This window comes from Labeo rohita, chromosome 4 (assembly GCF_022985175.1).
Source record: "Labeo rohita strain BAU-BD-2019 chromosome 4, IGBB_LRoh.1.0, whole genome shotgun sequence".
NCBI lineage: Eukaryota > Metazoa > Chordata > Actinopteri > Cypriniformes > Cyprinidae > Labeo > Labeo rohita.
Genome location: NC_066872.1, coordinates 22,601,126 through 22,615,708, shown reverse-complemented (window position 1 = coordinate 22,615,708; position 14,583 = coordinate 22,601,126). Strand labels below are relative to the sequence as shown.

At 37.2% G+C, this 14,583-nt stretch overlaps 2 protein-coding genes across 3 annotated transcripts; one reads left to right on the top strand and one right to left on the bottom strand.

The window, feature by feature from the left end:
• The first annotated feature begins 428 nt into the window (after nucleotides 1–428).
• Nucleotides 429–6,745, top strand: zbed4 (zinc finger, BED-type containing 4). 2 transcript variants are annotated; one of them, XM_051107651.1, is made up of 3 exons: nucleotides 429–790; nucleotides 2,304–2,347; nucleotides 2,483–6,745. In XM_051107651.1, exon 3 carries the CDS (start codon nucleotides 2,500–2,502, stop codon nucleotides 6,256–6,258), a length of 3,759 nt encoding a protein of 1,252 aa, XP_050963608.1. In that variant the 5' UTR covers nucleotides 429–790; nucleotides 2,304–2,347; nucleotides 2,483–2,499; the 3' UTR covers nucleotides 6,259–6,745. The 2 variants fall into 2 exon arrangements, with proteins under 2 accessions (XP_050963608.1, XP_050963607.1); XM_051107650.1 differs by having other exon boundaries at nucleotides 430–790; nucleotides 2,304–6,745.
• Nucleotides 6,746–7,946: 1,201 nt separating this feature from the next.
• On the bottom strand, nucleotides 7,947–13,906 carry alg12 (ALG12 alpha-1,6-mannosyltransferase). Its single transcript, XM_051107674.1, has 9 exons — nucleotides 13,713–13,906; nucleotides 13,289–13,421; nucleotides 13,030–13,203; nucleotides 12,290–12,484; nucleotides 12,015–12,117; nucleotides 11,403–11,627; nucleotides 8,528–8,697; nucleotides 8,367–8,442; nucleotides 7,947–8,281 (listed from the first exon to the last, which is right to left on the bottom strand). The coding sequence occupies exons 1-9, from the start codon at nucleotides 13,869–13,871 to the stop codon at nucleotides 8,044–8,046; spliced, it is 1,473 nt and encodes a 490-aa protein (XP_050963631.1). The 5' UTR covers nucleotides 13,872–13,906; the 3' UTR covers nucleotides 7,947–8,043.
• Nucleotides 13,907–14,583: the final 677 nt, after the last annotated feature.

The window sequence follows — 14,583 nt, the reverse complement described above, 5'->3', positions numbered from 1 at the left end:
TTAAATTTTCTTTCTAAATGATCAATTTAACAAAGCATGTGTGATCTGAAATTTTGGCATGATTATGTTATTTCAATGGTTTCAGCTTAAGGATTCTGAGTACAACAATACAATAAATAAATAAGAACATTCTCAATTTAAAATCTCAATTACATTTATAATTACATTGTTGTATGAATATCTACAAACACAAACATATTTATTGTGACTTAATTTTAAACAGGAAATACAAGTCAATAGAAAGCTGGTTGAAGACAATAATATGTAGTATCTCCCAAACAGCATAAATAAATAAATAAATAAAATATGTTTTAAATTGACCTAAAAACACATTTAAACATCAAAGAGCTTGTGTGTTTTGCCCCACCCCTTCTGGTGCCTGACTGCCCCTGAGAGAGACCCTTGGGTCAAGAAACCCCGTGTGTTTGCTTTAGTAAACCCTCGTTATTTTTGTGTTTTGTTATCTGTGGTTTGCCTGTATATGCATAGATATGCAAAGTGTAGAATTAATTGCTTTGTAACTTTATTTACATGATTATGACTTATTTTAAGCTATGGGATAGAATGACTCTGTAGTTTTGTTTTAATAACCCCACCCACTATATCGAAAGCCTCTATGACGCCATAGAGCCCTGTTTCTTCCGTCTGACGCCGTGTGGCGCTACTACAGCGCACTGTTTACGGCACAGGAGACAAAGCAACCAACTCAATTACAACACTGGATCAACCGTACGCTTTATTTAACCATTTCACAGCCGAAACTCATTTAAGTAAACCTCAGGACATAAAGGTAAGCTATACTTATGTCTTTACTCGTGTGTTTTACATTGTCTCGGTAAGACGCATGCATGATTTTGGTTTAGATCCAGTGACCCGGCTAGTTCGACGAGCTTCTCTGTTTTGTGCGACCAGGATCCGGTTCTGCCTCATCAGGTTATGTCCTGTGTGGCCTAACGTAACCACACAATTGAGTTGTCACTAAGTCAAATACGCTCTTTCTACATGATTAAATGATTCCATGTAGGCTTTTTAAATACCCAAACAGTCGTTTTTACAAATTAAATAATAAGAAAATGTAAACAAGTAATTTGAGTTTTGTGTCCATATGGTAAGAGAGAAGCGTGAAGTGTTTTCCTGTTGTTTTGTCTGCGAGCTAATGCACTAGCCACTAGCATGTGTCGCTCTAGCTAGCGCCTACATCTCGTGAGGTCGCGAAAGCGTGTGTTGAGATGAGCAGCAGCAGCACCCCAACTTCCTCACTAGAAACGCCTCAGATAAACTGTACACAATTTTATTCAAACTACATAAACATACAACGGCATGCGGTCATTATTATCATAATAGCAGGTTGCTCAGTGTATATTTTTGATTGTTTTTTTTTTTGTTGTTGTTTTTTTAATTTATGCCTTAATGTATCGTGACAGTTGGCAGAAAATGTAAACTATATTTAATGTATTCTTTTCATCAAATATAACAAATTCTACTTTGAAATATTTTAGCTTAGTTTGACATGTATAGTGTATATTTTGTTTTCCTGTTAATGGCTCTAGTTGGCGTTGATGACAACTGACGTTTTGTTGAATTTAGCTCTATCGCTATGTTCTTTTATAAATAGGTGAAAACCAGGAAAGGGCTATTTGACTTTGTTTTACTGTTAATTATGGAGGTATTTTGGTAAAAAAGGAAGAAAAAAAAACCAACGATTCAAATATTAAAAGTTTATATAGAGGAAAATAAATAAACACTGTTGCAGTTCAAGAAATTAAGTATGTGTGGATATCACAGTATAGCCGCCTTATACCTCTGTGTAGTTACAGGTCCAGATTAAAGATGTCACGCAGAATATTTATACAGGTACAGCACTTCTGCAGGCGCAACCCATTTGGAAGGCTTTAAAGTGCACAAAATGATTACTGAATTTTAGGCACCCATAGCAGCCACATGCAGGTGATAGAATTATTTCAGTGTTGGACAGGTCACAGTTTTACTATTAATTTCATATAAAACTGCTTTTCAAGACAGCTATTACTGAAGGTAATGATAACTTGAAGTTCAGGTCAGTCAGTGATTCTGTTAAATCGTCAGACTGGTTCAAACAGATAAACCATAATAATAATTTAATTATAATAAAAAACAATAATGAGTTTGAAATAATGTCTTTTTAAAAAATGTTTATATATTTTTGTCAGTGTGTGTATATAACATTTTTAATCACACATTCAGTTGAGATAAACTTTGAGTCCTTTATACTGTTAATTATTTAAATATCCTAATGTTCTTCTATCTTCCATCTCATTTTTCAGATTCTACAAATGAACACAAGTGATTTACACTATCCTAAATGGAGGTCAGTATATCTGTTGCATCTGGGCTCAGATATAACATGTTAAAGTAAACATCTGGATGGAAGAAAGAGCCACACCCATGACACTTGAACACTTAAAAAGCTGCTTTGAATAGAGAAAGTTTTCTTTCCCTGCAGAAATTCTTTCTGCAATAATGGACGGAGAGGACGGCCTCTCACAGAAGACTGAAGATACAAGCCACGAGCATAATGGCTCCAAAGATAACAAGAGAATAGAGGCCAAAGGAACCTGTTTAAAAATTGAAGGGAAAGATGGTTATGTGTTTAAGTCATACAGAGTTACTCCTCAAGAGGTATTGGAAGCAGAACCCCATACTTGTCCCTCTGAGACACTGGCAAAAGATTCCTCTTTGGTGTCTTTGTCATTTGAGGGCACAGAGGAAGATGGATCTTCTGAGGTTGACGGGCTTTCAACAGAGGATTCAACAGCAGAAAGTTGTGAAAAGCATGATTCTCAAACATCTCCAACTATTTCCAATAAGAGCCAGAACATTGAAATAAATAATTCAGAAATTGAAACAAGTGTATGTATCAAAGCAGAACCAAATGAAACGGGTGAAATTGCTCAGGATGATGAAAAGTTATCGTTTGATGGGACCTTTGGACCCTTTGCCACCAGAGGTTATGATGATGATTATGGTAGCTTGTTCAGTGGGTACTCAAGTACTCTGTATGATGTTGCAATGGATGCTGTCACACAAAGCCTTCTATCATCCATAAGAAGTCCCCTTAACCCTAGAAAAAAATCCCCTGCTTGGAACCATTTTTTCATATCACCACGTGATAGTACCAAAGCAATCTGTATGTACTGTATGAAAGAGTTCAGCCGGGGTAAAAATGAGAAAGATCTCAGTACCAGTTGTTTAATGAGGCATGTGCGAAGGGCTCACCCCACTGTTCTTCTGCAAGACAGTGACTCATTAAATAATTTGTCCAATAATTCATCTTTAATACCTCCCAATATATCACCAAACAATGGAGACTTGTCTGTGAGCATCAAGCCCCCTACAGACAACCATACTCCATTGTCCTCCTTTCTAGCTGAGGCCACAGACATAGTGTCCAAAGACTCAAAGGTCAAACCAAAAGCAGAAAAGGGTGTCAAGAGTGACTCTAGTGTGGTTCCATCCCCACATTCCTTAAACAACCATAATGATGATGCCACAGACTTGGGGAGTGAATGCTCTGGATCAGCCCCTAAGAGCTCAAGTTCCCGGCGGCGCTCAGCAGTGTGGAAACACTTTTATTTATCCCCTGCTGACAGCTCGAAAGCAGTGTGTATTCACTGCATGAATGAGTTCAGTCGTGGCAAAAATGGGAAAGACTTGGGGACGAGCTGCCTTATTCGCCACATGTGGCGGGCTCATCGAGACATAGTCATTGAAGAAAATGGACATGGCTCAAGCATTCCTCCGCCTTACACCACTCCACCAACATTGCTCTCACGCACACAAGACTCTGCAGAGGTAAAAAAGGAATTCCTCTGTACCTCCCATCGCTCTGATGCCATATCAGACGAAGTGCCCAATGATGACAGTGAGCATATGACTCTTGAGGATGAGGCAAATGATAATACATATCAGTCTGGACAAGAGTCCTCACTTGATGCATCTTTTAGACTGAAAGGGGAAAATATACCTCTGTCATCCTCACCAGAGGAACACACTGAGGGGCTAAGCATATCCCAAGATCAGAGCTCAGTTTTTCAACAAAACAAGAAAATAATGAAACGGGTGAAATCAGAAGTATGGCATCATTTCATCGTCTCTCCTGTTGACCAACTCAAAGCTTTGTGTCGGTATTGTCCCTGTGTCATAAGCCGTGGTAAACGAGGGGACTTTGGCACAAGCTGTTTAATGAGACATTTGATGCGACGGCATCCTGATGTTCTCAAAACCCAAAAAAGCACAAATGACAAAGTTCACTCACCACAGTCTCCCCATTGTACTCCTGCTGCAGAGGACGAAATGACAACAAATGAAAAGGACAGCCCTGCTGCTGAGAACAAACACCACACCCTGCCTGTTTTCAGCAAAAAGACTTCAAAGCTATGGAATCACTTTTCTATTTCCTCTGCTGACCCAACAAAGGTGGTCTGTTTGCACTGTAGCCGCACAATTAGCAGAGGTAAAAAGACAACCAATTTAGGCACTAGTTGCTTATTTAGGCACATGCAGAGATTTCATGGGCATGTGCTTGAAAATAATAGTAATATCTCAGGTGATGTGTCATCTGCTGAAATTCAAGTTAAGCAAGAGCTCATGGACATTTCTACTTATGAGGAGAATGCAGAAAAGTTCAGTGAATGCCACCCAGCTGCCAAAAAAATCACCAAACTAATTGCAGAAATGCTTGCACTGGATCTTCAGCCATCAACTGTAGTGGAAAATGTTGGCCTGAACCGATTACTGGAATACCTCCAGCCACAGTATTCTCTACCTTCTTCATCCTACTTTACCAGCACTGCAATCCCTGAAATGTATGGAAGTGTGAAAGAAGTAGTTCTGACCCACCTTAAGGAGGCTGAAGGTGGAATCATCCATTTCACAACAAGTGTTTGGGTGAGCAGCCAAACTCAAGAGTACTTGATTCTTACAGCCCACTGGGTAACGTTTGAGTCTCAAGTTCTGCCTCAGGGGCAAGATTTCCACTGCTCAGCCCTACTTGGTGTTTCGTCAATTGACTGTGACTACAATGTGCTGAACATACAGAAGCAGCTCGAATATCTTTGGGACACATGGATTGGTTCCTCAGGCCTTAAAATTGGATTTACCGTCACAGATAATCAAACTATTGGAAGCATACTAGAGAGCAGTGATCACACCACCATGCAGTGTTTTGTTCATAGCATAGACCTCATTGTTAACGAAGCCATAAAAAGTCAGAGGATGGTTCAGAATTTGCTTAGTATTGCTCGAAAAATCTGTGAGAGAGTGCATCGTTCTGCTAAAGCAAAGGAGAAGTTGGCAGAGCTGCAAAAAGCTTATCAGTTACCTGAAAACCAGCTGGTTCAGGATGTTCCCTCCAAGTGGAAAACATCATATTTTATGCTTCAGCGATTAGTAGAGCAAAAGAAAGCCATTGATGAGATGTCAATAGAGTGCAATTTCAGGGAACTGATAAGCTGTGACCAGTGGGAAGTCATGCAGTCTGTCTGCAATGCTCTTAAGCCTTTTGAGGTAGCCTGCCGGGAGATGAGCAATCGCACCGCAACACTAGGTCAGGTCATTCCACTCATTCACATACTCAACCGAAAAATAGATATGCTTTTTGATGAGACCATGGGTATTGACAATATGCTCAAGTCTTTAAAGGAAGCAATGGTGACTAAAATGTCCCCCACACTTCATGACCCCAGGTACATATGGGCAACCATGCTGGACCCGAGGTATAAGACCTCCCTTTTTACTGAGGAAGAAGCAGAGCAGTGTAAGCATGACCTCATACAAGAGCTCGAGGTGTCTACATCTAACTCTGCGGAGACAAAACCACCACTGTCAAACGGATGCAGTGAAATACCAGCTTCATCAAACAGCTTGGCCTCAAACAAAGAAAACCTCTGGGCTCTAATGGATGACATCAGACAGAAAATCAGGCAGGAAGAGAGACCAAAATCATTGGAGCTTGCAGTGCTGGAGTATTTGGAGGAAGACATTCTTGACCAGAGTTGTGATCCTCTGGATTATTGGAACCTAAAGAAGTTACTGTGGCCTGAACTTGCCAAAGTAGCTGTACGCTATGTGGGTTGTCCACCCAGCATTGTACCAGCAGACACGCTTTTTAGCACATCAAGTGTCAACTGTGCCCTGAATCAGTCCCGGCCATTGCTAGAAAATCTTGAAGGACTTCTATTTTTAAAGGTCAACCTTCCTTTGATATATTTTCAGTACTGATGATTGCGTATTTATATTTGCAAGGTTGTTTCTTAGATTCAGATGAACCTCAACCTAGGACCACTCAAGTAACTTTTCTGAGATGGCCTAACTAAACAATTCATTTTACTGAGGTTCATATTCTTCACAGAGCATTTGGATGATATTTAATTAAATAAAAGATTGCTTGAGTACTACTGTTAAGTACACTTGATAACTGGAGTCTTATTCCTGGTGAAAAGTGTTTTCAGGGAGGGAGGGTTAGCTAGCTATAGGGGTAGATATTGTTTGTTGCTGTACTTTGATTCCTTTTATAAAATTAATTTTATCTTTGTCTTCTCTCTCCTTGTGCCTTATACAAACTACTTCAGGTCAACATGCTGTAAATATTAACTGATGTGCAAAGCAAGTCATAGTCTTCTGATTTAAATGATTTTATAAAATTGAAACTACATGCTGAATACTGTTTTTATATAAATACATGGCCCAAAATAAATGCTGTGACTGAGAGATGTTTTAAATGTATTTTATTTAATTCTGTGATTTTTGTGGTTCATGGTACTGTTAGAATTAGGGTTATTTTTATTTTTGCTGATTATTGTTTTGTTTGTATTTGTTAAAATGTACATAATGCTGTACTTTCAGGTTAAAATCTTTTTTGAAAATTTGTCAAGCACAATTTTTTTTTTTTTTTAAATATCTAAAGGGTTAAATTATGGGACATCAAGGAAATGTACTGTACATTTTATAAATAATTTCCAAAATATAATTTGATAGAGGAATAACTCAGACTGGAACAATTAGGGGTTTTTTTTCTTTTCTTTTTATGTAGTAATTTGTAAATAAACTTTTACACTTTGAAACCATATTGCTTTTAAATTTGTTAATGTCTTGTGATTATTGTCACTTTATGTATTTTCCAAATCTGAATTGTCTTGCTAAATCTATATCTATTTCTAATCTAAAATGAGAAAATGCAGGGAAAGAGGTTTAGATATTAATAGGACTAGCTTTACTTTGGAAAAAAAGAGGAGGGGGGGGGGGGGGATGTCTTTTCAGGGATCTATTGAAGGAGAAATGAAAAGATAGGGGAAGGACAACGAGCTGGGACTGCAACTCAGCCGAAGCACTATTGTGCTATATGTTGGAACTCTAAAAAGTCTGTAGTTCTCATAGGACTAATGGTACTTGATGTTTTGCTGAACTTTAGTAATTGCAATACTAAACATCTGTCCAGGGTGTTCCTCTGCGTTCAGCCAAAGATGTTGAGATGACCCTATATAGCATAAGTTGGTTCGAGTTGTTTATACATATTAAACGAATGGTATAATCTCAATATTATGTCATTTCAAAATTTTATGACTTTCATGCCTCTGTGGAACAGGTTTTTTTTTTTTTTTGTATATTCAATAGAAGTCAATGCTCAACAAAATGGTTTGGTTACCAGCTTAAAAATATCTTGATTTGTCTTTGCAAAAAAAAAAACATACAGGTTTGGAATGACATAAATGATGATATTAAATGCTAATAACGTCTGAAACCACAGATATATTATCATTCAGGCAAAGCATACTGTTGACACAAACCACTGGGGGGCATAGTGATAACATGTTTACATTCTTTACAAAGGAAGCAGTGAGCAAATGACCATGCCATTCAAAAACCCTAACTCAGGACTGCTCTCTTAGTAAAACAGACCAGCAAAAGAATTCACATAACCACATCTGTAAACATTTATTTGTCCCTGTTTAGCTAATGGAATATGTTATTCAACAATTATTATGGTCACAATTTCAGTTCAAGCTTTCAATAACTGGGTTCATTATTTGAATGTCTTTCTAGCAGCACAAGCTTATTGTTTAGCTTGATTTTGAGAGGTGGAAATTGGGACATCTCAAATATAAGGCTTTGGTATCCTGAGATGAAAACCAACGGTTTGTGAGAATCTTTGAGAAGAAATATCTTGGTTGCATTCGCTTCCATTAACAGGTGTGAATATGTTCTCATAACTGCATCGAGACTCAAATCCTCTTTCTTGTCATATCTAGGAAATTAAAGAAAAATATTAAATCAAATCACCAATATTGCACATGTAAGGCATTTTCTTTTAAAACTGATTGGTCACACACCTCCAGTTATTATTTATCTCTAGAAAACGCGAGACTCCTGTCTGAGCAGCAAGTACGTCAATGTGTAATGACACATCTGTGTGAGAAGTATGCAACTTAATCAGAATGCTTTTATTTCTGAACAATAATTCAATACAAACATGCAATCAAAATCAATATACCTGCTGTTGCTGGAATTATTTTATGTAGCTCCTGCATTGCTTTACCTCCTGGGTAGTTGTGATGGGAAACATAAAGAGAGATACTTGTGTATACACCATTTAACATCAAATGTCCTACCACTGCTATGGAGCCAATTTTATACATCCATGACTTGTGGTAATTCTTCAAACTGTAACAAAACAGAAGAAAAATTAACAAAGATATTTGTTTTCCTTTTAAAACCACCTGTGCCACACCAAAACAGTGTAAGCAAACTATAACACATTTAGTACAGCTTTAATCTGCTGATTGGTCTCTTTGAATGTATCAAATTTGGTTTAAGCCACATGGACAAGGAAAGAAAAAAATAAGACTGTAATGAAGCTCTGATCTCTTTTAGGTGTTCTCTGTTCTTAGATATGCTCCTCTTCCTTCTACTGGAGCTCTGCCTTCCTGGGCAACTGTTTTAAGGCCACAGACCAGACTTAATTCTTCAATGACATCTTTCTTCTCTTTTAAAATTATGTTTTTTTATCTTTCTGTCTTTTTCTTTTTCATAAAACTTTTAAACATTTAAGTGCTACTTTTTGCAATACAATAGTCACAACTAGTTATCCTTTCCGACATATTTTGCTTATCTCTGAAAATTTTAATTGTTTGTATTACTAATAGGGTGGTCATGAATAAGAAATGCATAGCTTAATAGCACTGACGTTTATCGAGTCATTTTGTCACACATAGCTAGTTTGTTATGGGCAACGTCAGAAACTCTCATCCACCAAGCTGTTTAAATTTACAGCCGGTTTCTACGTAGATAGCTATTTGAATAAGACCACCTCCGAGTCATATACGGATATGGCAACATTTCCCCCATAAGTGTAAGCGTTTTTGGCATTAATAAAGATTTTAATGAAAGAAAACAAACAATTATATGTTACATTCAATCTTGTGTTCATGTTTATAGCCATGTTATTCAAAGAAATGTTTGCAAAAGAAAAAAAAAAGTCCCACAACATATTTTCATGTCTGATCATAGCCGTAACCACCACAGACATTAAAGGGGGCTAGTCCCCTCAATAATTAGAAATGGCTAAACTTTTTTCTCTCAGATATGGCCATTTTGAAAGAGAGATGAAAGTTTTGTGTGTGAATTATGCGCCTGTGCATCTCTCTCTACAATGAGTGAGTTTACTTCAAAAACAGCTCCTCTCATTGCTGGAAAAAGAGTTCGGGGTGACTTGCACTGCTCCAGTGATTATAAAGCGAATGATCTTTGATTGTTTTCTGTATATAGTCACAATATAGTTAACAGTTGATTTTCACGTGACTAACAGGAACTGTGTAATTGAACAGTTAGTCGATTTGCTAATGCATAAAAGCAGTAAACCACTTTGTGACAAAGAACGTTCCGTTAAAGGAGTAGTTCACTTCCAGAACAAAAATTTACAGATAATGTACTCAAAAACTGCCATCTCATTTTCTTCTTCAGCTTCAAAATCATCCTACATCGCTGCAGAACTACCGCCCCAGTGTTTACAAAGTGAACATGCAAATAAGATCAAACGGCCTTTACAAAAAAAAAAAAAAAAAAAAAAAACGATGTAGCGACATAGGACAATTTTGAAGTTGAAGAAGAAAACAAGATGGGAGTTTTTCGCCATACCCTAACTGTATTGACCCGGATTACACAGAGTATGCATTGGCATTGCAGAGACAAGACGAGCATTTGAGATTAAAAAGTGTATAAATTGTCAATTTGTTTCGAAAATGACCGATTTGCTAAATAAGACCCTTCTTCCACGGCTGGGATCATTTAGAGCCATTTGAAGTTCCATTTAAACTGCATTTTGGAAGTTCAAACTTGGGGGCACCATTGAAGTCCATTATATGGAGATAATTCCTGAAATGTTTTCCTTAAGAAACATAGTTTCTTTATGACTGAAGAAAGAGAGACATGAACATCTTGGATGACAAACACACGAGTAAATTATCTGTAAATTTAAATATAGGTCATAATGGTCATGAAATGCTGTTTCAGATTATGTTTCTAGAGATTAGTTTATAAAGTTTGTAAAGTTTGTGGTTGCAAATTTACTGTCTGACAAAGATTTCAAATTACACAATACATATCTGATCTGTGCATCTGTGTGGATTAACTATAGCAGTAAGAATACTCCAGTCTTCCCACTGATCCACCTGATTTAGATTATTAGCTCGTCAGGAGAAACATACATTCAGATTCAGAAACATACAAAATGTGCAGAACAGTGGGCCCCAATGACTGTAGTTGAGAACCACTGAACTATAGTAAATAAATGCATGGAACATTCAAGAAAGAGAATTAAGTGCAAAATTTACAATCCTGCACTGAAGTTCAGGAGTACATCTCAGGAAACATTAAAAAATATATATACTAAATTGCCAGTGTTCTTACATTTTCAGTTAACATCTTGTGTCAAGGATGAGGCTTTCCAGGTGAGTCTTGGTTTGTGATAAAGTTTCTTCCTCATCTATTTAAAAATCCTAGGTATTTCGTCCTTGTCAGTGTTGTGTATAGCTTGCTACTAAGGGATGTAAGGGACTGTTCTACATTTCTTTTTACATGCATTTCCTTTTGTTCTCATGTCACTTAGGCCAAGTAGACTATGAACTGCTAACAACTTGTTACTTAATCTTTGTTTTAGCAAATTCTCAGTCTGGCCCTATTCAGGTACACCTATATTTTTATCTTCCAATCAAAATGTTCAAATAGATCAAATAAAATCTTTTACATTTTTCTCATTCACTATTCCGTTTCACTCTAAAATGCACCACATTATGGAAGTAAAATGGGTTTCATGCAAGAAAATTCAGTATAACTATCAAATCATTACTATCAAAATATGTTCAACTTACAGAAAGGAACAGCCGCAGGCGGCAATCATGTTGAACACAGGGAAGGTGTAGATGATGAAACGAAGCTCCTTGTGAGGCAGAAAGGAGTACAACAGAATGAAGCCTACAGTTATGATGAGCAGTTTTCTTGTTCGTCTATCCAACAGGCCGAGTGGAATAAAAAGCATTGTGCTGCCAAGAGCTCGAGGGAGAGCCGAGTAGAAGTACCACAGAAAAGGGAAAGTTTGAGGCACGGAAGAAGTCAAGGAAAGATACAAAATTTTGACAGGAGACAGAATCATGCATGAATGCGTATACATGCAATAAGTGGCCACCCTTTCTATTACTTGCGTTATCCCACACAAATGTAGACTCATCACAAACCTGTTAGTCCTATGGACTAGTAGTCCCATTGACTACTTTTTGAATATTTTTTGTGTTATTTTTGAAAATCTTGAAAGTTCCAGTGCACATTCATTGTAATTGGAAAAGAGCAACCTGTTGAACCTTTTGTGCTCAACATAAGTCATACAGGTTGGGATTGTCATGAGAGACAATGACCGAATATTTTATTTTGACTAAACCATTCCTCTGAACTACAAGCATTTTAAAATAATTCTGCAAAAGGATATTCCCCAGTTGGAGCTTTTATTCAAGACGATGTTGTACCAGAGTACCTGACCCTCAGGCCAGAGCAGCTTATTCCAGAAAACTGTGTCAACCATGACAGTGAGACCTACAAAAGACAGCAAACACACATCAGTCTGTGAAGGTCTGTGTCTGTGCATGATAAGAAGCAAAACATCTGAGCAAATGGAAAAGTCTACATTTAGCTTCAGACAATCAGGATATATGCTAACAAAATACTGAGATAAAATATAGAAAACAAGTACTTCTGCATCACTGACCCAAGGATAAAACACCAGCAGGTATGGCATGGTAAAGCAACTGTAGAAAATGGAGTTTCCTGCTCAGGAGTGACATCAACAGCATCAGGCCAAAAAAGAGACACAATTCAGAGCGAAACACAATAATGGCCAAAGCGGAGAGCCAAATGAATGTGCCATGTCTCTGGGCCAACCAAGATGTGAATGCCAGCAAAACTATTCAATAAAACACAATTTGGAGAAAATTTAATGCAAAAAGTTAGACAAAATAATGTTCCAGTATTAACAGAAAAAGATGCTATTACATTGACAATTTTATGTTTATTTTTGTGGTATTATTATTGTTGATTCTTGTTGTTTTGGCCACAGTAAAGTAAATAAATGTTTAGATGACTGTATGAGCAGTGTTATCGCCATATGCTTATATTTGCCACTGAAATTAATTGATAAACTCAGTTGATTACCTTAACGACATTTAACCAGTCATAAACATGAACTAATTTACCTCTTATACTATAAATACTGTACTCAAAACCACTCAAAGCTATATGACATGAATGCTATATGACAACCATATAGCAGTAAAACAAATTATATTATAATACAATATACATTATATTAAAGTTACATTGCTTTAGCTTTGTCTTCTAAACCAAAATAACAAAATGGCTCATAGAAAACTATAAGCATTGCTCCAAAATACTGGTCAAACTCTATCTAAAAAATATCAGTGTATTCTTTGTACTTCATATAGTCTGTACCTAAAGGCAAAGCAAACACATTTGGGAGGGTTCTGGTACTGTAAAACATCAGATGGAACTGTGTGATGCAGATAAAGCAAAAAAGACTGGCCACCATTGACCCAAACTGCCTCCGGACCTCTCTTTGCATCTGCCATAGTGACAAAATCACACATAGTCCAAGAACTCCTCTCACTGTGGAACAAAGAAGAATATAGATGAAACTGAAACAAAATGAAAATAATGTTACTAAAGCTACAGTTTGTGATCTCAGGCATACCGAGAATCTGAGTGTAAAACTTCTGTGCTTGAAAGAGGGCAAGCACACATGTCATTGGTGCACTGAGTGCTGATATGAACAGGGGTCCGAGAAACGTACGTGGAACCACACCAGGAAACTCATGATGGTCATACTGGAGAAACAGGAATAACAAGAACTTAAGTCTTCGTGTGGGTCTAATTATTCCAATGCTATACAACACGAAAGCACAGTGCTACAACTGAGTGCTGCAGCCGTATGTAATTCACCATGGGACACTTTTCCGGGTTTTGACGTCACGGCTGCAGCACTCTTAGCAAACGTACTCAAAGATCACAATCTTGTTATGTTTAACGCACTAAAACACAACCTTAACAAAGAGAACACGTTATAAATGAAATAATCAAATGCGCTGTTTTAAGGCTTTTGAGATATGCGCGCTTACCTTTTCAAAATCAAATCTGTGATACAGAACATCATGAATTGCTTGTAAATTAAAACTTTCTTCTACTTTGGTGTAAGGACAGATAAACAAATGTATAAATACAATGCAGATGATAAAAATTAGGAGAGGACGCTCATTAACAGCTTCCCTTCGAGCCATCACAGCGCGCTGTACTAGTAGTACTACCACAGCGCGTGCGCGAAAGTATGAGCTACAGAAATAAATGAATAGAATGGAAATTGACATAAAAGCAAGGCTATGACATGGGCGGTGCTTGGTGTGATTTGCCCTTTCTGTGATTTATCTGGTATGATGGGTCTATTAATTGATGGGTCTATATTTATTTTTATTTTATTTATTTATTTACTCACTACACTTCACTTTTGTGTTCAATTCAACGTTATACAGTTTCTTTATTCAGGTGCGAATCATTGTGAATCAATGTGCTGTCACGTGATACTTGTTATTTTTCCCAACGTTGGTTACGATGGGCCAAACATAATTGTTTAAGATTAAAAACGTTAGTCGTTTGAGAGATTAATGGTCACCAGCCTGCCAGTCAAACAAAAGAAGAAGAAGATATCATGGAGTGTCGGCTGGTTGGTTGTACCCCAAACTGAGCTCAGTCTTACATGGCTAGCCACTAAATACTTTAATTGTACAGGTCTTAGATGCATTGACATCAGCTTTAAAGTAAGAAAATAGTGATTCAGTGGTGCAAACAAAATTCAGTTCTGCTGTAAAGCAGCTCTAAAAAGATAATAGTAAACACTCGTTATTCAGCTGAAATCAGTTCAGTGTTGAAAACTGTAAGCTTTGCTCATGTTTTGCATTATATTGCATTTATTAATGTGTAGGTAATGAAGTCTCT